Genomic DNA, 21,080 nt, shown 5'->3' on the forward strand with positions numbered 1-21,080 from the left:
AGCCAGCTCACTGGGTCTCCAGGCAGGGAGACAATCCAAGTGGCGGTCCTCCTGGCCCCAGCAACAGCAGCAGCCCCCTCTGGCAAGGATCCAAAAGCAGAACAAATTGTATGGGGACACAGCCCCTTCTTATACTGTAAATTCCTTTGTCTGTAGGTGCAGGGTGGGGGAGAATCCAGTCGCAGCTGGTTTTGAAGTACCCTTGATAGCTCAACCACCCATTTCATTCACTGGCAGGGCTAGGGTCATCAGTCGCACCACAGGGGGTGGAGCCAGCATTGTTTGGGGAAAGTCCAGCCCCATCAGGGACCAGGTGCACTCCTCCCCAGCCATCAACATGCTAATCTCACACTCACAACCGGGCAGACCCATCCAGCCTTCCTGGAGCCAGGCTCACCAGCCAGCTCCAGCTAATCACACGCCAGGCATATTTTACAATAATATGCCAAGTCCTAGAAGTGGCATTGCTACACAAGACACACTTATGCCACATACATCATTGCGAAGCATTCATTCCCACGAGCTCGCACATACCAAATTCGAGTCTGCACTCCCCACGCATCAGGAACTACCAGGGACACAGACATTCCCCATGCATCCCTATGGGAGAGCAGGTCAGCCTAACTACATGCACGCACTTTACTCTGGGACACAGGGAAAAAGTGCGCACAGACCAATAATCATCAACACAGATCACATATTTAAAGCAAAAAGATTAGGGGTGAACCTGCCAGAAGGGCCAAGTCCAACAAGCCCTATACCTCAATACTAGATCCATCCCCAAGCATGCTCTTGAGGTATGGAGCCTCTTAGACATGGAGCGGCCTGACATTTGTTTCTTCACTGAAACCTGGTTACATAGCCTTACGTCACCAGATGTGGCTACTGCCTTTCCCCAGGACTACCATCTAATCAGGCAAGATAGAGAAGGTAGGAAAGGTGGAGGTATCGCGGTGGCGGCCAGACCTCCTATCTCCATTACCCTTCTCGAATCTTTCGTCAAACCGATGCTTGAAATACTAATAGTTAACATCTTGTACAATAAAACATCACTGGGAAGGGCTGCCCTAGTTTACCGACCTCCGAGAGACAAAACTACATTTGTCAATGTTCTTCTTGACACAATAGCCTCCCATGTACTGGCCACTGATCATTTTATCTTTGTAGGCGACTTTAATTTCCACGCTGAACTTGCCCACGATGAAGATACCTGCCATCTATTCTCAACTTTAGAAACGCTATCACTATCTCAAAGAGTCACTGGACCGACACATCAAGCGGGGCACACTCTTGATTTGATTTTTACCAATCTCTCTAGCCTTAATTGTGAGCCCCCATTACCTATGACGTGGACCGATCACCACCTTGTAAAATGTAGTTTTTGCAAACGCACTGACTCCAGACCTAATCGCTCAAATACCAAATCAATACGGCCCTGGAGTAAGTTGACCTTAGAAGCTTTTTCCTCAGCTTTTACTCCCCCAAACCCTCATTTAACAAACATCAACTTAACCGCAGTCCAGCTAGAAGCATCAATTATGGGTACTTTGGATACTATTATACCTGAAACCACAGTCAAGGTGAAATCTATAGCATCGCCTTGGTTCACGGATGAACTCAAAGCGCATAAATCCGCCAGTAGATCGGCGGAACGACTGTGGAGAAAGACCGGAAAACCAGAAAATCGTCTGAACTATAAACGGGTTCATGGAAACTACCTGAAAAACATAAAAGCTGCTAAATCCACTTACCTCACGTCTAGGATTAATAAAGCCGCCCACTGGAGCAAAGAACTATATAAAATAGTTAATGAATTCACCTCTCCGCAGGTGGAGCAGTCAGCATTCTTGCCCTCAGCTCAGTGGGTCGACTCACTTGCAGTTTATTTTGATAATAAAATTAGGACGATCTACTCCACATTTGCTACCCCTAAATCAGATACCCATCAAATCGGAGAGGCCCCTCCCTGCCATCCTTCTACCCCTGCCCACACTGAGTCCCCTTCCATTCTGGAATTTGAGCCCACCACTACGGAGGAAGTGTTAGAAACCCTCTTGAAGGTGAAATCTGGTTCCCCTACAGATTCCGTGATCCTGCGCAAGTGTAATAAGATCTTCCCTTCTTTGATTAGTTCTCTTACCAACATCTTTAATGCTTCATTTGACCTTGCCTCGTTCCCCAGTTGTTCGAAGGTGGCTCAGATCAAGCCTATTCTAAAAAAAAACAACAGTGACCCTACCATCCTGTCTAACTATAGGCCGATCTCGCTTCTGCCTTACTTTGGTAAGGTACTGGAGCATCTTGTTAATAAGCGAGTTTCAACATTTATAGAGGAACAGGGTCTCCTCGATCCCTCACAGTCGGGGTTCCGGGCTGCTCACGGGACCGAGACTGCAGTGATGGAGGTAGTGGACAATATCCGCCTCTCTCTTGATAGGGGTGAGTCCGCTGTCCTTGTCTTGCTGGATTTATCGGCAGCCTTGGACACAGTCTCCCACAGTATTCTTCATCAACAACTGTGGGAGATCGGTGTCAGAGGCAAAGCCTGTGCTTGGTTTGAGAGTTATCTGGCCGGCCGGTACACCCATGTAAAGGTGGACACCTTGGAATCCAGTAAGATCCCCCTTGCCATTGGAGTTCCCCAGGGGTCAATTCTAAGTCCCCTGCTTTTTAATCTTTATCTCACCCCTCTGGCTAAAGTAATAAAGTCTTACGGCTTTTCTACAGTATCTTACGCAGATGATACTCAGGTGTTGATTACCTGCAGTTTGGATTTTCTTGACACTCGTTCCAGATTCCAGAAATGTATGATTGCCATCAAGGACTGGATGAGTGTCAACAAACTCCAACTGAATTGTGGCAAGACGGAAATAATGCTGTTTGGTAAGGCCAAGCAGATATGGACACAGGATTGGTGGCCGCAAGAAATGGGACCTTGCCCCGAGCCCAAAGAAGTGTTTCGCGACTTGGGAATCATGATTGAACCCACCCTCTCTATGAAGTCCCATGTTAATCTGGTGTCTCGTACCTGCTATGGCCTCCTGCGCCGGCTGCGTAAGATATTTAAATGGCGCCCCCTTGAATCCAGGAAACCCTTGATTCAGGGACTCATTATCAGTCGCTTAGATTATGGCAATGCCCTGTTTGCTTCCATAAATGAGTGTCTGTTGACCAAGCTACAGATGGTTCAGAACGCCGCAGCCCACCTGGTGCTTGGCCTGCCCCCTAGGTCATCTGCCCGACCTAGCCTCAGGGAATTACACTGGCTCCCTGTGCGCCAAAGAAGCCACTTCAAGATACTTAGTATTGTCCACAAGCTTCTTACGGGAACTGGTCCTTCTTATCTAGCAAAGAAACTGGTTCTGTATAAGCCTTCCAGAGTTTTAAGATCTAGCTCTAAATGCCTCCTGGTCCAACCAAGGGCCACAACTACGAGAAATGGCTGTCGGGCCTTCTCCTATATAGCCCACCTACTCTGGAACAAACTGCCCCCTCATCTTTCATCCATTTCTAACCACATGGCCTTTCGGAAGGGTCTGAAAACATGGCTTTTCCCTAACTAACCAGTGTCACCTTCCTTAATTCAGGGTCGTTGTCTCTTTCTGCTAAGCGCCTTGAGACCTTTTTGGTGATTCGTGCGCTATATAAGAACCTATGACTTATGACTTATGACTTATTTGAAAATGAATGTATTGCCAACATTTTTTATACCTCTTTAGGTCAATTCCACTAACTGTGGATGAAACAACACTCAAAAGTATCAATTCCATGCTGTCTAATTTTGTGTGGCAGTATGGGAAGATAAGGAGGTCTATGAAATTGCAAACACTGCCACAAGATCGTGGGGGGTTGGCAATCCCAAATATCACATTATATTATTGGGCAGCTCTGCCTTATCAAATATCTTTTTTATTGAAGTCGGATAGTATAGACGGTGGCAGCTTGAGTGAAGAAACTCCTACAATATTTGAGTTAGCAGTAGGAGCAGAAGCCGCAAGGCTTCTCTTAAGACAAACTGAGCATAGTTACTATAACAAAGTACGGTTTAAAATTATAAAGAGTGCATGGTGTATCTGGAAGAAGATAGAAAAAGTTATGGGGATCCCCAGAATTACACAATATACCCCCTTATGGCGCGGCTCACTCTTCTCGAAGGATACTTATGACATCGTGGGGCAGGAATGGGAGAACAAGGGTATAGTTACAGTTGGAGAGTTCTATGATGGACATAAGCAGCCGCAATTCAAGGATCTGCAACAGGAGAATGGGATACACCCCAATCATCTTTTTAAATTTATACAGGTTAGGAGTATTCTTATGGCATACAGACCTAGGGTGATGACGAGGGGCCAAAAGGCTAAGAGCGGGCGGGCGCAACGATTGCGCGCCAAAGGCGCGCTTAAGGCAAGCTCGTCTGCGCTCGTCCGTGTCGGTGATGAAATGCGTTACTTACCTGTAACTGCAGTTATCCAGTATTGGTGTCTTTCATAGATTCACATGCCTGAATCATTCACCGTCGTCTGTATGGGAGTCCCCGGTACATAAATAAAGTAATGTCCTAAAGACATATAAAGAAGAAGGCCCACAGGCCTCACATTAGTAACTTATCCTTGTCCTTTTGTAAAAAGGACCAAACTCTAGAAGAAAGCCAATCAGCTGCCTCCTCCCTCTATAACCCTCCTGGAAGGAGCCTCAGTCCCTCAGATTTTCGTACGCACAAAGCTAAGTAGGCGTGTTACTGAGAGAATTAGGTGAGCCCTTCCAGGGGAGGCGGGAGGGTTGCATGTGAATCTGTGAAAGACACCAATACTGGATAACTGCAGTTACAGGTAAGTAACGCATTTCTTATCCAGTATTATGGGTGTCTTTCATAGATTCACATGCCTGAATCAGAGTAGCAAGCAATGCAGAGAGCACATTTCGGACGACAAAAAGAAATAGCTGCCGAGATCAAGTGGGAAATGCTTTGTTTAGTAAGTGGAAGACCTTTTCTGGGCATGCTGTAAGCTACAAATAGCTGATTTCACTTTCTGAAACCTTTTGTCTTGTCGATATAAAATTTTAAGCACCGTTTGAGAGCCAATGAATGCAACGACCTTTCCACCGCTGTACTGGGATTTGGGAAGAAGGAACACAAAACCACAGGCTCATTGAGATGGAAATCCGAAGTGACTTTTGAAATAAACTTCGGATTTGTCCGCAAGATCATTCTGTCTTGTTTAAATTGTAGAAAGGGATCCTGAATCGAGAATGCTTGCAGCTCACTCACCCTCCTTGCAGAGGTGAGTGCAAGAAGGAGAGCTGTCTTCCAAGAGAGATATTTCAGGTCAGCCCTGTGCACCGGCTCAAAGGGATGCTTCATGAGTTGATTAAGGACTATATTAAGATGCCAGGTAGGAGGTAACATTTTCACCGGAGGGAAAGTCCTGTACAATCCTTTCAAAAATTGTTTGATCAGTCTGTGAGACCAGATAGAAGGACCCGCTGAAGATCTCTTGTAACGGGATATTACAGCCAAGTGGACCCTGATGGAGGAGTGAGCAAGGCCCGACTTTGCCAAGTGTAGCAGATAAGGTGAAACTTGCTCCGGAGAAGAAGTGAAAGGGTGTATTTCTCGACCCCTACACCAGATACAAAACCTCTTCCATTTCAGAGAATACGTTTTATTGGTGCTCTCCACTCGTGCTCGAGCTAGGATGGCTCTACAGTCAGGTGGAATATTCAAATTTTGAAGCTCTCAGAACTCAGGAGCCAGGCGGCTAACCTGAGAGATGTCAGATTCAAATGTTGGACTTGCCGGTTGCTCATTGTGAGTAGAGACGAACACTGCTTCAGACTGATCGGTGGCTCCAGAGATAGGCGGTGGAGTTCCGTGAACCAACGCTGTTGTGGCCAAGTTGAGGCTATTAAAATGAGAGTACAAGGCTCCGCTTTCAATTTTCTGAGGACTCTGGGAAGCATCAGGAATGGCGGAAAGGCGTACGCAAAGACATTGCGCCATGCGATCGAAAATGCATTTCCTAGAGACCCTGACTGGGGATGCAAACTTGCGAAGTGTGGGCATTTGGCGTTGGGTCTTGAGGCGAATAGGTCGATCTGTGGAGTGCCCCATCTCGAGAAGATTTGGTCGAGGATCTTCTGATCCAGTTCCCACTCGTGAGATGCTGTTTTCTGTCTGCTCAACGAGTCGGCGAGTACATTGTCCATGCCTGGGACATACTCCGCCCGAAGGGATACCTTGTTTGTGATTAGCCAGTTCCAAATTTTCTGCGACTCACGAGAGAGTGTCAGCGAGTGCGTCCCTCCCTGCTTGTTGAGGTAGTGCATCGTCGTAGTGTTGTCTGTCCGGACGAGCGCAAGGGAATTTTTGATTCTTGGCAGGAAAGCCTGAAGGGCCAGGAAGACCGCCTGCAGTTCGAGCAGATTGATGGGAAGTTTTTTCTCCGTAGGAGACCACTTCCCGCTTAATTTAATTTTAATTTAATAACGATTTCTAAAGCGCCTGGTGACTCAAGGGCATCCCCGCGCTATTAAAATTTGTCATCCTATTGAGGGGGGGGGGGAAGGAAAGATACTTATAGGGGCTCTATTTAGGGAATAGGTATGTCTTTAATTTCTTGTGGAATGCCAGGTAGTTTGGTTCAAGTCTGAGGGAACGTGGGAGAGCGTTCCATCCGGCGGCCGCTTGAACGGAAAACTGTCGTCCTCCTGTACGCGTTCTTTTAAATCTAGGTATGCTGGCCAGGTTCTCGTTCTGGGATCGTAGTGATCTAGTTGATGTATAGGGGGTGATCATTTTGCTGAGAATAGCCGGGCCAGAACCATTGATCAGCTTATGTGTAGTACACATCGCTTTAAATTGCACCCTTTGGCGCACAGGGAGCCAGTGCAGTGCCTTGAGGGCCGGCTTGGCGGACACTCTAGCGGGGAGGTTGGTGAGAAGGCGTGCCGCCGCGTTCTGTGTCCGCTGGAGTTTTGTCAATGTGGCCTCAGGGGCTCCTAAGTAGACCAGATTACTGTAGTCGAGACGAGACAGCACTAGTCCCTGGATGAGTAGTTTCCTAGAAGTAGGTGGCAGTAAGGGGAGAATCTTGCGGGTTGTGCGTAGGAGCCCGAAGCAGGTGCCCGAAGTTTTTGCTGCTTGTGTCTTCATAGACAGCTCTGGCTCAAGCCACACACCTAGTGTCTTAATTTCACGCTTCGGGGGAGGTATTTCCCCGAAAACGTCAGGCCAGATTGCTGGAGGGATGGTCGTCCATTGCTTCCCTAGGAGCATCACCTCCGTCTTTGACCCATTAAGTTTTAATGATGAATTATTCATCCAGTTGTGAATTCCTAAAAGACAATTGGTCAAGTTTTCTGGGTGGGCGATCAGTTGGGACAGGGAGACGACCAGCTGAGTGTCGTCAGCATAACTTACCATTTTTATATTAAATGGTGTCACCACATCCTCAAGGGGGGCCATGTAGGCGTTAAAAAGTGTCAGACTCAGGGAGGAGCCCTGAGGGACACCGCTTGTGAGTGGAAGGATGGATGAGTGGTGGTTATTGTCCCAAACTTGGAACGTGCGCCCTGTAAGAAAGGATTCAATCCAGCTGAGTGCCGTCCCGGTAAGTCCTGCATCCGCCAGTCTATGCAGAAGGACACGATGATTGACTGTGTCGAAGGCTGCGCTTAGATCCAGGAGGATCACTGCCACTGATCCTCCTGAATCCAGTATGAGCCTAGCTTCTTCAATGACGGCTAGGAGTGCGGTGTCTGTACCATGGCCCGGGCGAAATCCAGTTTGGGATTGCCTGAGTATTTTGTTGGTCTCAAAGAACTGAGATAATTGGACGTTTACCAATTTCTCTGCTACTTTGCTGATACCCGGGAGGAGTGATATTGGTCGGTAATTAGACAAGTCTGCTGGGTCTAGCTGAGGTTTTTTTAAAAGTGCTTTCACCACAGCACTCTTCCAGCTATCGGGGACAGATCCGTGGGCGAGCGAACTGTTGATAAGGTCCGTAACGGTGGGCACGATGACTGAGGCTACGGTTTTAAGGAACCTGATCGGAGCTGGGTCCCGAGGTGATCCGCTTTTCAGTTTCGTCAAGGTTCTTTCAACCTCTAGGCAAGTTACTGGCCGAAATGTCGGCAGTGTGGGGCACGGATTGCTTTTGGCCTGGTCGATGGATAAACGGTTTTCCATGTGGCTAGGGGGACCGGGGGTGGGAGGGAAGCCAGGATGCGTATGATTTTGTCGTCAAAGTAGTTAGCTAGTTCATCACTTCGATCAACTTTGGGGGTAGTGGAAAAGGTGGAAATGGGCACTTTGAGCAGTTCCTTTACAATTAAGAAGGATTCCCTGGCTGAGTTGGATGATTCTTGTATCCTTTTGTCATAGTGTGAGGCTTTGGCTTGTCTAATGGCCTCTTTATACTGTCTGACTGTGAATTGATAGGCTTCTTTATTGGCGTGCTGCCAATTTCTCCTCCAAAGCCGTTCAGCTTTTTTGCAGTTTTTACGGAGTATTCTGAGGTCCGTAGTATACCACGGGGCTGACCCGGGTTTGCCGTTTTTGTCTTCCCTAGTTCTAATGGGGAGCACTGAGTCCAGGGAGGAGGTAATCCATTCTCTGAATTGTTTGTCGGCACTAGCCGGGTCTTCCGCGTGTGCCAGGGTGGACCTTTCTAAGGTTTTGGCCCATTCTTCAGTGGGTAGTCTGGACCAGGTCCTGTCTCTGCTGTAGGTGGGCGGTATTTGGGGTTTCCTGAAAATTCCAGGTAGTTGGCAGGAGACTAAGAAGTGGTCTGTCCAGGGAAGGGGAAGAGCCTCCTTCGCTTGCATTGATGGAGAGCTAGTGAATACAGGGTCCAATAAATGTCCCTTGATGTGGGTGGCTCCGGAGTTAAGTAGGCGGATGTCAAGTGCCGCCAGATCTAAGATCAGATCTTTAGCTACTGGGTCTGCCGGGTCTTCAAGATGAATGTTCAGGTCACCTATTATCATAAAATTTGATAGGGAGTGGGCCTGAGTTGTGACTGAGTCTAGGAGGGAACTAGCAAATGAACCTGGGAGACCGGGTGGACGGTACACAAGTATTCCCGTTAGAGAGTTGGTAGGGTTTAGTTTAATGGTAAAGTGAAGACTTTCTGAGTCCATAATCTGCGCATCACTGGTTTTACAGTGGAGATAGTCTCGATGGATAATGGCGACACCACCGCCTCTTCCTAAAGGGCGGGGTAGGGACTGAATCAGGTAGCCCGTAGGAGTTGCTAGTGCCATGTCTGATTGTGAATGTGGGGCAAGCCACGTTTCCGTAAGAAAAAGGATTTCTATCTCCAGGTCTTCTATGAGATGATTAATCTGTGTCGCGTGTTTAGGAAGTGAGCGACAGTTTAGTAAAGCAAGTTTGAGGGAGGCGGGCTTGTGGGATTTTGTAGGGAGTGTGAGCTGGGCTGGTTTACATAGAGAGCAACGAATGTAAGGTCCATTAAGATCATGGGTGTAGTCACAGGAACTGGTTGATGGTCTGAGACTTAGCAGCTCTCTACGTGAGTAGCTTACCTTCGGGTAGGATGATTTAGGCATGGAATCTGGCCCACGGCCCGGTCGTGCGCGGACAGGCGCAGACGGGCTTGCCTTAGGCGCGCCTTCGGCGCGCAAACGGCGCTCCCGCTGCGCTCGTCCGCTGCGCTGGTATGGCCGGCACATTTGTAGTCCTTGGAGTGGGCGTGGCCTCGCAGTGGGCGTGGCTTAGGCCTTGGGCGTTCCCTGTCTCAGCGCGGACCGCTGTCTCAGGGAAGAGGAAGGATGGCTGTGTCAGCGCGTGGTGTGAGCGCTTAAACAGGTGAGCTCCTTTGTTTTAAAAAACACACAAGTTAGGCACAATTACAAGTTTTTAAAATTCAATTGGGTGAACACAGTCCTCCGGCTTCCGCCTCAGAGGATGAAAACAAATAATGGTGAACGCTTCGTTTCTAGCGTTTTTGTAGTCCTTGGAGTGGGCGTGGCCTCGCAGTGGGGGTGGCTTAGGCCTTGGGCGTTCCCTGTCTCAGCGCGGACCGCTGTCTCAGGGAAGAGGAAGGAGGGCTGTGTCAGCGCGTGGTGTGAGCGCTTAAACATGTGAGCTCCTTTGTTTTAAAAAACACACAAGTTAGGCACAATTACAAGTTTTTAAAATTCAATTGGGTGAACACAGTCCTCCGGCTTCCGCCTCAGAGGATGAAAACAAATAATGGTGAACGCTTCGTTTCTAGCGTTTTTGTAGTCCCTGGAGTGGGCGTGGCCTCGCAGTGGGCGTGGCTTAGGCCTTGGGCGTTCCCTGTCTCAGCGCGGACCGCTGTCTCAGGGAAGAGGAAGGAGGGCTGTGTCAGCGCGTGGTGTGAGCGCTTAAACAGGTGAGCTCCTTTGTTTTAAAAACACACAAGTTAGGCACAATTACAAGTTTTTAAAATTCAATTGGGTGAACACAGTCCTCCGGCTTCCGCCTCAGAGGATGGAAACAAATAATGGTGAACGCTTCGTTTCTAGCGTTTTTGTAGTCCTTGGAGTGGGCGTGGCCTCGCAGTGGGCGTGGCTTAGGCCTTGGGCGTTCCCTGTCTCAGCGCGGACCGCTGTCTCAGGGAAGAGGAAGGAGGGCTGTGTCAGCGCGTGGTGTGAGCGCTTAAACAGGTGAGCTCCTTTGTTTTAAAAAACACACAAGTTAGGCACAATTACAAGTTTTTAAAATTCAATTGGGTGAACACAGTCCTCCGGCTTCCGCCTCAGAGGATGAAAACAAATAATGGTGAACGCTTCGTTTCTAGCGTTTTTGTAGTCCTTGGAGTGGGCGTGGCCTCGCAGTGGGCGTGGCTTAGGCCTTGGGCGTTCCCTGTCTCAGCGCGGACCGCTGTCTCAGGGAAGAGGAAGGAGGGCTGTGTCAGCGCGTGGTGTGAGCGCTTAAACAGGTGAGCTCCTTTGTTTTAAAAAACACACAAGTTAGGCACAATTACAAGTTTTTAAAATTCAATTGGGTGAACACAGTCCTCCGGCTTCCGCCTCAGAGGATGAAAACAAATAATGGTGAACGCTTCGTTTCTAGCGTTTTTGTAGTCCTTGGAGTGGGCGTGGCCTCGCAGTGGGCGTGGCTTAGGCCTTGGGCGTTCCCTGTCTCAGCGTGGACCGCTGTCTCAGGGAAGAGGAAGGAGGGCTGTGTCAGCGCGTGGTGTGAGCGCTTAAACAGGTGAGCTCCTTTGTTTTAAAAAACACACAAGTTAGGCACAATTACAAGTTTTTAAAATTCAATTGGGTGAACACAGTCCTCCGGCTTCCGCCTCAGAGGATGAAAACAAATAATGGTGAACGCTTCGTTTCTAGCGTTTTTGTAGTCCTTGGAGTGGGCGTGGCCTCGCAGTGGGCGTGGCTTAGGCCTTGGGCGTTCCCTGTCTCAGCGCGGACCGCTGTCTCAGGGAAGAGGAAGGAGGGCTGTGTCAGCGCGTGGTGTGAGCGCTTAAACAGGTGAGCTCCTTTGTTTTAAAAAACACACAAGTTAGGCACAATTACAACCTTAACTCTTGCAGAAAAGCTCCCCAACCTTCCAAGGAGGCGTCTGTTGTGATAATATGAGGAGCAGCTGGAGGTAGGAATGTCAAGCCTTGAGAAAGGTTTCGAGATGACATTCACCATTGCAGGGCTTTGACCATCTGAGATGTCACTTTTATGTGGTCGTCGAATGAACCTGTGCATTGGACCCACTGCTTCGAGAGTGCCTCCTGTAGAGGCCGCATCCGTAGACGGCAGTGAGGAATCAGGAGGATACACGATGATATCATCCCCAGAAGGGATTTGAAGAGGCGGACTGTCAAAACCTTCTTTGAGGCTACTATAGCAGCTAGTGCCAGGAGCTTGTTCTTCCTCTCTTGGGATGGGAAAGCTTTTGCTGAACGTGTGTCCAAAGTTGCACCCAGGAAATTGATGCACTAAGAAGGTTGTAGGACTGATTTTTCCTGATTGAGCGTGGGACCCAAGCAATCAAAAAGTCTTAAACAGTCGTTGGAAGACCTGGACTCGTCTTCTAAGGATGGAGCCTTGATCAGCCAGTCGTCCAGATATGGGAAGACTTGGTGATGGCTCTGTCTGAGATATACCGCCACTGGGGAAAGACATTTCGTGAAGATGCGAGGTGCAGACTTGAGCCCGAAGGGCAGGACACGAAATTGAAAGTGTCTGCCCGATACTGCAAATCGTAAATATTTTTTGTGATTCCTTTGAATTGGGATATGGAAGTAAGCGTCCTGCAAGTCTAGGGACTCCATAAAATCTTCCTTTCCCAGAAGTTGCAAGCCCTCATGGATCGTTACCATGTGAAACAACTGTTTCTTTAGGAATTGGTTGAGGGCCCTGAGGTCCAAGATTGGACTCCACTTTTTTCTGGATTAAAAAGAAGCGGGAATAAAATCCTTTTCCCCTTTGAGATGGGGGTACCTTCTCTATTGCTCCTTTCTGCAGCATAATAGAGATCTCTTGTAGAAGCAGCCATAGATTTTTGTGATGCATTGGACGGGGCGGAGTTTGTGGAGGGATTTGTATGAATTCTACAGAGTGGCCAAATTGTACTAATTGAATGACCCAACGGTCCATAGTAATCTTTTTCTAATTTTGTAGAAAATGGGAAAATCTTTCCTCCAATTTTTAATGAGTGAAATGAAGTCTGGACTGGCCAAATAAACATGTCATTGTCTGCACCCGTTGTTCTTTCGCTGTCCTCTACGCCGAAAGAACGACTTGCCATAAGAGGATTGCTGGCTTTGCTGTTGTTGGCGCTGTTGGAATTGTGGTCTACTCTGGCATGAAGAGTAGGAAGATCTGTATTGGAAACTTCCTCTATAGGAAGACTGCCCTCTTCCTCTATTTCCATGAAAGGACTGGTTCTTATACTGGAGAGTGCCCAAAGCTCTCGCAGTGTCTGTGTCCTTTTGTATAATTTGCAGTGCTTCATCAATTTTAGAGCAGAATAGTAACTGGCCATAATAAGGCATGTCCCAAATCTTCGTTTGCACCTCAGGACGGAATGAGGTTGCTTTCAGCCACCCTTGTCGTCACAAGGCTGCTGCCCCAGCCAGCTGGCGGAACCCTGTCATACCGATATTCATTGCACAGTCTATGATTTCTGACGTAGATGTTTTACCTTCTAGCAGGATCTTCTTTACTTCCTCTTTGGATGCATCTGGTAATTCCGACAGATATGGGGCCATATACGCCCAAAATTGTCTATTATAGCGTCCCAAAAGCACTAGGGCGTTTGTGGCCTTCACCGTCATCGCCGACATTGAAGAAAACCTTTTCCCAATGTTTTCCAATCTTCTTCCCTCCTTATCAGGAGGAGCCGATAAAGAGGCCGAAGGATTCCAGGAGTTCTTCTGGGCCGCCTGTGTCACTACAGAATCCGGCTTAGGATGTCCTGTCAAACAGGCCGGTGCAGTATCTTGTGCCCTATACTTCTTATCTAACTGAGGGATCACTGGGGATACAGAGGAGGGGTTCTGCATGATCTTAACCCCCGGTGACCATAGATAATCGATAATAGGTATTGACCTCACTGACTTCTTGAGAGGTTCTTTGAAGTCATACAAGAAGCAGTCTTGTTCCTGGGAGACCATCGAGATTTTAAAACATTGAGCAGCCCTCTCCACCACATTATGGAATCCTCCAATGTCACCGGGCGGTGAATCTGCGGTTGCGGGCACAGGAGATGCTGGAGAGGGGATGACATAGTCCTCCCAATCATAATGCAAGGACCGATCGTCCTGTAGCTCACCCTCTTCCTGCTGGTCTTCTTCTCCTTCCTCTCCTTCTTCATCCGAAGTTGGAGGATGTGGTAAATCTAACCTTTCTATCTGAATATTCAAGGGTGGAGGATGTGGTCTTGGCGAGGGAGTTACGGTGGTAGTCGGAGGAGCCGGAGATTCTGGAAACCTCTGCTTATAATCCTGGCTAAGGTATCATAAATCCGTAACTAGAGATGCAGGAAGACAAACCATAGGAGTAGGTGGTGGATGATATACCGCCTCCTGAACTTCCTCCTCAGCCGAACTCTGGCATTTTACATGCAGTTCCGAAGGGCTTGTCGCCATCTGGAACATGTCACCCTGATCAGAATCTTCCACCTGGAGGAGACATGCTGGAGGAATTGGTTGCACCCGGCTTGGTGATGTTAACTCTTGCTTCAGCGCCTTTTTTGTGATCCTTAAGCGCACGCATGTTGTTTGAAGACCAGAATCCATCATCGTCGACGAGCCCGTCGACGATGTGATTATCGACGGTGGAGCGTCGACAGTTGTCATAGCCGGTGGAGACATACTCGGCGGTTCCTTAGTCTACGGTGTTCTCATCGACGAGCCCTTCGTCGACGGTGCCGACGTCGACGATATTGGCTTTGTCGTCGAGGTTGTCGCCGATGCTGTAGTTGGCGAGGTCAGCGTCTTCGGGGTCTTCGACGTCGACGGCGTTCTCTTAATGGCTATCGTCGATGAAAAAGCCTTACCCGCCTTCGACGATGAGGTCGTAGTCGTCGACGATGATAATGACGATGATGCTGTCGACGTAGAGCCTGTCGTTGTTGAGGTAGACACATAAGAAGCTGTAGACACTGCCTTCTTTGACGATGAAGGTGCAGTCGACGATATCGTCGTAGATGATGTCGAAACTGGCTTCTTGAAGGTGTGAACTTCCTTCCCAGAAGTTGTTTTAGCCATAACCTCTGAAGACTTTTTTGATGTCTTCTTTTGAGGAGGAGCCATAGGGCTAGGAGAAGCCACCCTTGGTCTCTTCAGAGATAATTTTGAGGAGACTGAAGAACCTTCACTCTCCTCAGAGGAATCAAGGTTATCTCTGTTCTTTAGCCTCTGGAGCCAGATTAAAAGGCATCCTTTACGGTCCTTGATGGTTTTAGTGGAAAAGGTACGACATACCTTGCAGTCTTTAGCCGAATGATCTGGGTACAGGCATTACAGGCAGTCCTTATGCAGGTCATCAATGTGTAGCCTTTTCTTTCCACAAGAACCACAGGATCTAAAAAGAGCCTTTTTTGGTGTGTCAGCCATAGTATATAGCAGTCACTGAAGAAACAGGAGAAATGTCCCAAAATACTGTTAAAACAGCTGTGAAGAAACAAACCTGAGCAGAGCTCAGAGTAGACTCCCTTAGCACAACGTGCAGTAGAAAATCTGAGGGACTGAGGCTCCTTCCAGGAGGGTTCTAGAGGGAGGTGGCAGCTGATTGGCTCTCTTCTAGAGTTTGGTCCTTTTTACAAAAGGACAAGGATAGGTTACTAATGTGAGGCCTGTAGGCCTACTTCTTTATATGTCTTTAGGACATTACTTTATTTATGTACCGGGGACTCCCATCCCGACGACGGGGAATGATTCAGGCATGTGAATCTATGAAAGACACCCATAATACTGGATAATGGGAAGATCCCCCTGATGGAGCTAATCAGAACTGAGTCATGTAGAATTGGGGGTCTATAAAACCTACTATTGGCAGAAATGGCGGATGATTTAGAAAAAAATGAGGCATCTTGGGCAGTTAAACTAAATAATCCAGATGTAGATATCTATAGAATTTAGAGTTTAGAATTATCAGCGGAAGCTCTTTTAGCTTCTAATTTGAAAGCACAGTTGTATAAGTCTATATTTAACCTGTACTTCACACCGGCGAAGCTTTTTTTTATGGGGGAAAAGAGAGGAGGACCAATGCCCTAGGTGCGGTACGGGTCCTGCTACAATGATACATATGTTTTCCGATTGTGATGAATTGACCCTTTTAAAAACAGGGATCTCGAGCTTCTGGAGATCCCTATTTGGTAGGGATCTGGAGTTAACTACTACACTGGCAGTCTTGGGGCACAATAGTTCTCTCAGTTGTAATAAGGAACAAGAATATTGTCTATTTTTGGGAACAACTATATATCGAATAATGCTGGCCGCTAGATTGAAGGATAAGGAGCCTCCCACCTTTCAGATGTAGTTAGCCAGACACCTGAGGGTCTGGAAACAGGAGGCAGCCCTATATGCATGTAGAGGTAGGAAAACCAGAACACGGGGGGAAGAAATATGGGCTGGCATTGCGAAATGGAACAGTGAGGTGGGAGGGGTACAATAATAGTAAAAATAGTAATAAGGAGTAAAGTAATCCTGTTGTGTAGAAGAGCAATGCACGTATCCATTTTATTCGAACTGTATATGTTTCTGTGTTATGATAAATGATTTATTTGAATACCGTATTTATAAGGCAGTAGAGGAGGTATATACCTGCTGGTTCAGTTTCTAATTTCTTCTTTTTCCCATAGTGGAAAATTGTGTATTATTTATCTGCTATATGAACTTTTTGTTTTAGCGAATATTATGATAATGTATAATTCATATGTTTTTCTTACTTGTCATTGGATAACTTCTTCTCTGGTCTGAACAAAAAAAAAATACAAAAAAAAAATGAAATGAATCGTGATGATCATATTCTGAATTTGTATGCTCTCATACGTGATACCATTATTAAAAAAAAATCCGTATGCAAATGAATAACGTTTTTACCATAGGTATGAATAGATGACTTTCAAAGCAATTTTCTTCTTTGATTACACGTTCATTTATGAAATCGTCATCATCCTGTAGATCATTTTCTTCATTTCCATCTGCCTCTTTCAAACTGTGATCAATGTCGTGGGCTACTAATCGAATAATAATATCCTGCTTGTTTTGCGCATCTTTTAAAAGTTCGACTTTACCAATGTCGGGATTAATAAGATCCAGAAATGAATTTCTGTACACAATCTACAAAGAAATTACAAAATTATAACTGTACAAATACTTCAAAAGTTCAACATTTGCTATATGTAGTTATTCATCTTCCTCATTTCATGATCAACACGTCAATGAGAGAAATCAAAGCAGTACTATTCACTTAATCTCAGATACATGCAAAACCTTTTTTAGATATAAATGATGTTGGCATAAGCTACCTGGTTTGTAGGACAAGTCCCAATTTAAACATTTCTGAATGAAGTTGTTCCTTGAATACAATGAGACAAAAGTCTGAAGCATGGCTTCTAAAAGCTGTACTGTTCAGCTCTATTAGGTTTCTCACTTACACTACGTTTTTGTCCAAAGAGTACTCCACAATGTGTAAGTCCAGTGAAGATGTCCAACCTTTCAATGAGATGTTTAACAGCAAAACTTAAGCTCAGCTCCTCAAGGGTGCACTCCCATCCATAGTTATAGATAGCAACCACAGGGGCGGCTCTAGGGTCATGGTGGCCCTGGGCAGGGAGCGTAGGTAGGGGGCCCCGGAAGAGGGGGTCCGGGCGGAGCGCGGAGGCCAGTGAAGAGGGGTGGGGGGGGGGTCAGGGTGTTTAGAAGTGGAACTGAGCCGGAGGCCGCCAAATCCCTGCCAGGGGCCGCCACACACATATGTATCCATCCTCAGAGGATAAATATATTAAGGATATATATTGATGTGGTGGCCCCTGGGGTTAGGCAGGTTCACAGCTTGCACATGCCTAAGGCCGGCCCTGGCAACTAGCCTAACATTCAAGGCTATGAAATGACAGGTACCAGTGGAAAAGACGAACAAGTTACTTACCTTCGGTAACGATATATCTGTAAGAAACATTAGTTAGTGTTAGATTCCTTACCTTAGAATATCCCCAGGCGTCAGTCTGGATCCGGAAACTTTTGCGTAGCAGTACCCCTGCGCGTCGGTAGGCGTCGTCTGCAGGCGTCCCCTGCGGCTCCGCGTCCGTCGTTGGCGTCGTGCGCCGTGATGACGTCGCTGGAGTATATAGACGCCGCCTCCGCGCGCTGACGTCAGTTCTTTGTACACAGCTTTTCGGCGCCAGGAGACGCAGAGCCATGAGAGAACCAACACTGGTGCCATGTAAAAACTAGGGCCCTGAAAGGGATGACCTTAACCCTAGGTATCAGTTCGCAGAACGGGGAGGATGGGTGGGTTCGGTAAGGAATCTAACACTAACTAATGTTTCTTACAGATATATCGTTACCGAAGGTAAGTAACTTGTTCATCTGAAAGAAACACGTTAGTGTTAGATTCCTTACCTTAGAATACATACCCCAGCAATACCAACCCCGGTGGTGGGTCTGCGAACCAATACAATACTACACCAGAAAGTCCTGGAGGACAGAACGGCCAAAGAAGCCATCCCTCCGGACTTGACTATCCAGGCAGTAGTGCCTCGCAAAGGTGTGCAGCGAGGCCCACGTAGCCGCTTGGCAAATGTCCTGCAAGGGGACTCCCCGGCCCAGGGCAGTGGTAGCCGCCGTGGCCCGAGTGGAATGGGCCCTCAGCCCAACAGGAGGCTCCTTCCGAGCCAAAGAGTAGCACGCTTTGATGCAGAGAACGACCCATCGAGAGATGGTTCGCTTACAGACCGCCCGTCCCTTCTTCGCACCCACGTAGCCAACAAACAGTTGGTCATCCACCCGGAACTGGCGTGTGCGATCCATGTAAAATGAAAGCGCACGTTTTGGGTCCAGACGATGGAGCCGCTCTTCATCCTTTGAAGGATGCGGAGGCGGGAAGAAGGAAGGGAGGGTGATGGACTGCCCGATGTGAAAGGCCGAAACAACCTTGGGCAGGAAAGAAGGTCTAGTCCTCAGAACCACCTTATCAGGATGAATGGACAGGAAAGGAGGATGGACAGAAAGAGCCTGGAGCTCACTCACTCTCCTGGCAGAGGTGATGGCAACCAGGAAAGCCGTCTTTAAAGTCAGGAGACGGAGAGGACAAGAATGAAGGGGCTCAAAGGGAGCACACATCAGAAAGGTTAGAACCAGGTTCAAATCCCACTGGGGCATCACAAACGGAACAGGTGGAAACATGTGAGTGATGCCCTTCAAGAATCGAGTTACAATCGGGGATTTGAACAAAGAAGGCTGATCAGGAAGCCTTAGAAAGGCTGAAAGGGCAGAAAGGTAGCCCTTGATAGTGCCCAGAGCAGAGCCCTGCTGGGCAAGAGAAAGAAGAAACAGAAGAACCTCGGAAAGAGGGGCAGAAAGAGGATCCACAGCCTTTGCTGTGCACCATGCCACAAATCTGTTCCACCGACAGGCGTATACCGACTTAGTGGAGGGACGCCCGGCTGCCAGAATTACATCACAGACTTCAGGAGGCAAGTCAAATGGCCTCAACTGCCGCCGCTCAATCTCCAAGCATGGAGGTGGAGACTGGACAGGTTCGGGTGGAGGACCGTCCCCTGCTGCTGCGACAGAAGGTCCTCCTGAAGGGGCAGGCGGATCGGGGGACCGACTGACATGCTGAGTAGCTCGGGATACCAGTACCTTCGAGCCCAGTCCGGAGCCACAAGGATAACTTGGGCCCGGTCGCGCCTGATCTTCTTCAGCACTCTGGGCAGAAGTGGTATAGGCGGAAAGGCGTATAACAGACCGCAACTCCACTCGCGCCGAAAGGCATCGCAGTGCGAGTGCCATCTTGGAAACTCCAACGCGCAGAACTGATGACATTGCGCGTTCTCTTCTGTGGCGAATAGATCTAACCAAGGCTCTCCCTATTGCAGAAAGATGCCTTGCGCCACGTCCGAGTTCAGACGCCATTCGTGATCCATCGAGCACCGACGGCTGAGTTCGTCCGCCCTGGCGTTCAGAGAACCTGCCAGGTGTTGAACCGTCAGAGTCACGCCCTGACGTTCCAGCCATTGCCAGAGGCGCAGAGCCTCCTGGCAAAGGGTCCACGACCCCACTCCGCCCTGTTTGTTGCAGTACCACATGGCGGTGGTGTTGTCGGTGAACACCTGCACTACACTCCCGTTGACAAAGGGGAGGAATGCCTTCAGTGCCAGACGAATCGCCCGCAGCTCCAACAGGTTGATATGGAGCCGGGACTCCGCCGGAAACCAGATGCCTCTGATCTCTGCCTCTCCCAAGTGGCCACCCCAGCCCTGGAGGGACGCGTCCGTCACGACAACGTGCTCCGGTTGGGGAAGGGAGAGGGACTTGCCCCTGACCCAATCGTGGTCCGTAAGCCACCACTGCAGTTGTCTCGCAGTGCCCTCCGAGATCAAGACGTGGTCGGACAAGTTGCCCTGATGCTGGGCCCACTGAAACTTCAGGTCCCACTGCAGAGCCCGCATCCGCCACCGGGCGTGATGCACCAGAAGGATGCAGGAAGCCATCAGTCCCAGCAGCCGCAGCGTCAACCCGACCGAAACCCGGGATAGCGGCTGAAAGACGGGAATTAAAGCCTGAATATCCCGAACCCGCCGTTCCGGAGGATAAACCCGAAACTGCGCCGAGTCCAGAACCGCTCCGATGAAAAGGAGCTTTTGAGAGGGACACAGGTGTGATTTCGGCACATTGATGGAGAACCCCAGGTCGTGCAAGAGGTCTGCCGTCATCTGAAGGTGGTGGACGACTGTCTGGGGCGAGCCCGCCTTCAATAATCAGTCGTCTAGGTAGGGGAAGACTGAAACCCCCAACCTGCGCAGATGGGCTGCGACCACCGCCATCACCTTTGTGAACACCCGTGGGGCGCTTGTAAGGCCGAAGGGAAGCACGATAAACTGAAAGTGCTCCAGGCCTACCGTGAACCGCAGGTAACGCCGGTGGGCCGGCAGGACGGGGATGTGAAAATAGGCGTCCTGCAAGTCCGACGCTACCATCCAGTCTTGTGGGTCTAGAGCAGCCAAGACCTGAGCTAACGTCAACATCTTGAACTTCTCCTTCCGGAGGAAGCCGTTGACGTTCCTTAGATCCAAGATAGGACGTAGGCCCCCCTTGTCCTTCTTGGGCACCAGAAAGTAGTGGGAATAACAACCACGCCCTACTTCTGGCCCAGGAACGCGCTCGATGGCCCCCTTGGCCAAGAGGGCCGTAACTTCCTCCTGCAGAAGTGTCAAGTGGTCCCCCGACACACGGTGGTTCTGCGGTGGCATGGCTGGAGGAGAGGTCTCGAAGGGGAGGGAGTAGCCCCTTCGGACGATTTGCAGCACCCACCTGTCTGAAGTGATCGTGCGCCAGTGAGCGTGGTGATGGCGAACCCTGCCACCCACTGGCGTCACATGGGGCCGAAAGCACGGACTAGGAGGA

The 21,080-nt window shown here is 48.8% G+C and overlaps 1 protein-coding gene across 1 annotated transcript in view; it reads right to left on the reverse strand.

The window, feature by feature from the left end:
* LOC147697156 (uncharacterized) overlaps nt 1–21,080 on the reverse strand; it is a 1,724,744-nt gene that overhangs the window by 1,016,050 nt on the left and 687,614 nt on the right. The window contains exon 4 of the mRNA XM_086936112.1: nt 16,554–16,793. Coding sequence (XP_086792238.1) covers nt 16,554–16,793 — 240 coding nt within the window. The remainder of the gene's footprint in view (nt 1–16,553; nt 16,794–21,080) is intronic.

This window comes from Lissotriton vulgaris, chromosome 8 (assembly GCF_964263255.1).
Source record: "Lissotriton vulgaris chromosome 8, aLisVul1.2, whole genome shotgun sequence".
Taxonomy (NCBI): Eukaryota; Metazoa; Chordata; class Amphibia; order Caudata; family Salamandridae; genus Lissotriton; species Lissotriton vulgaris.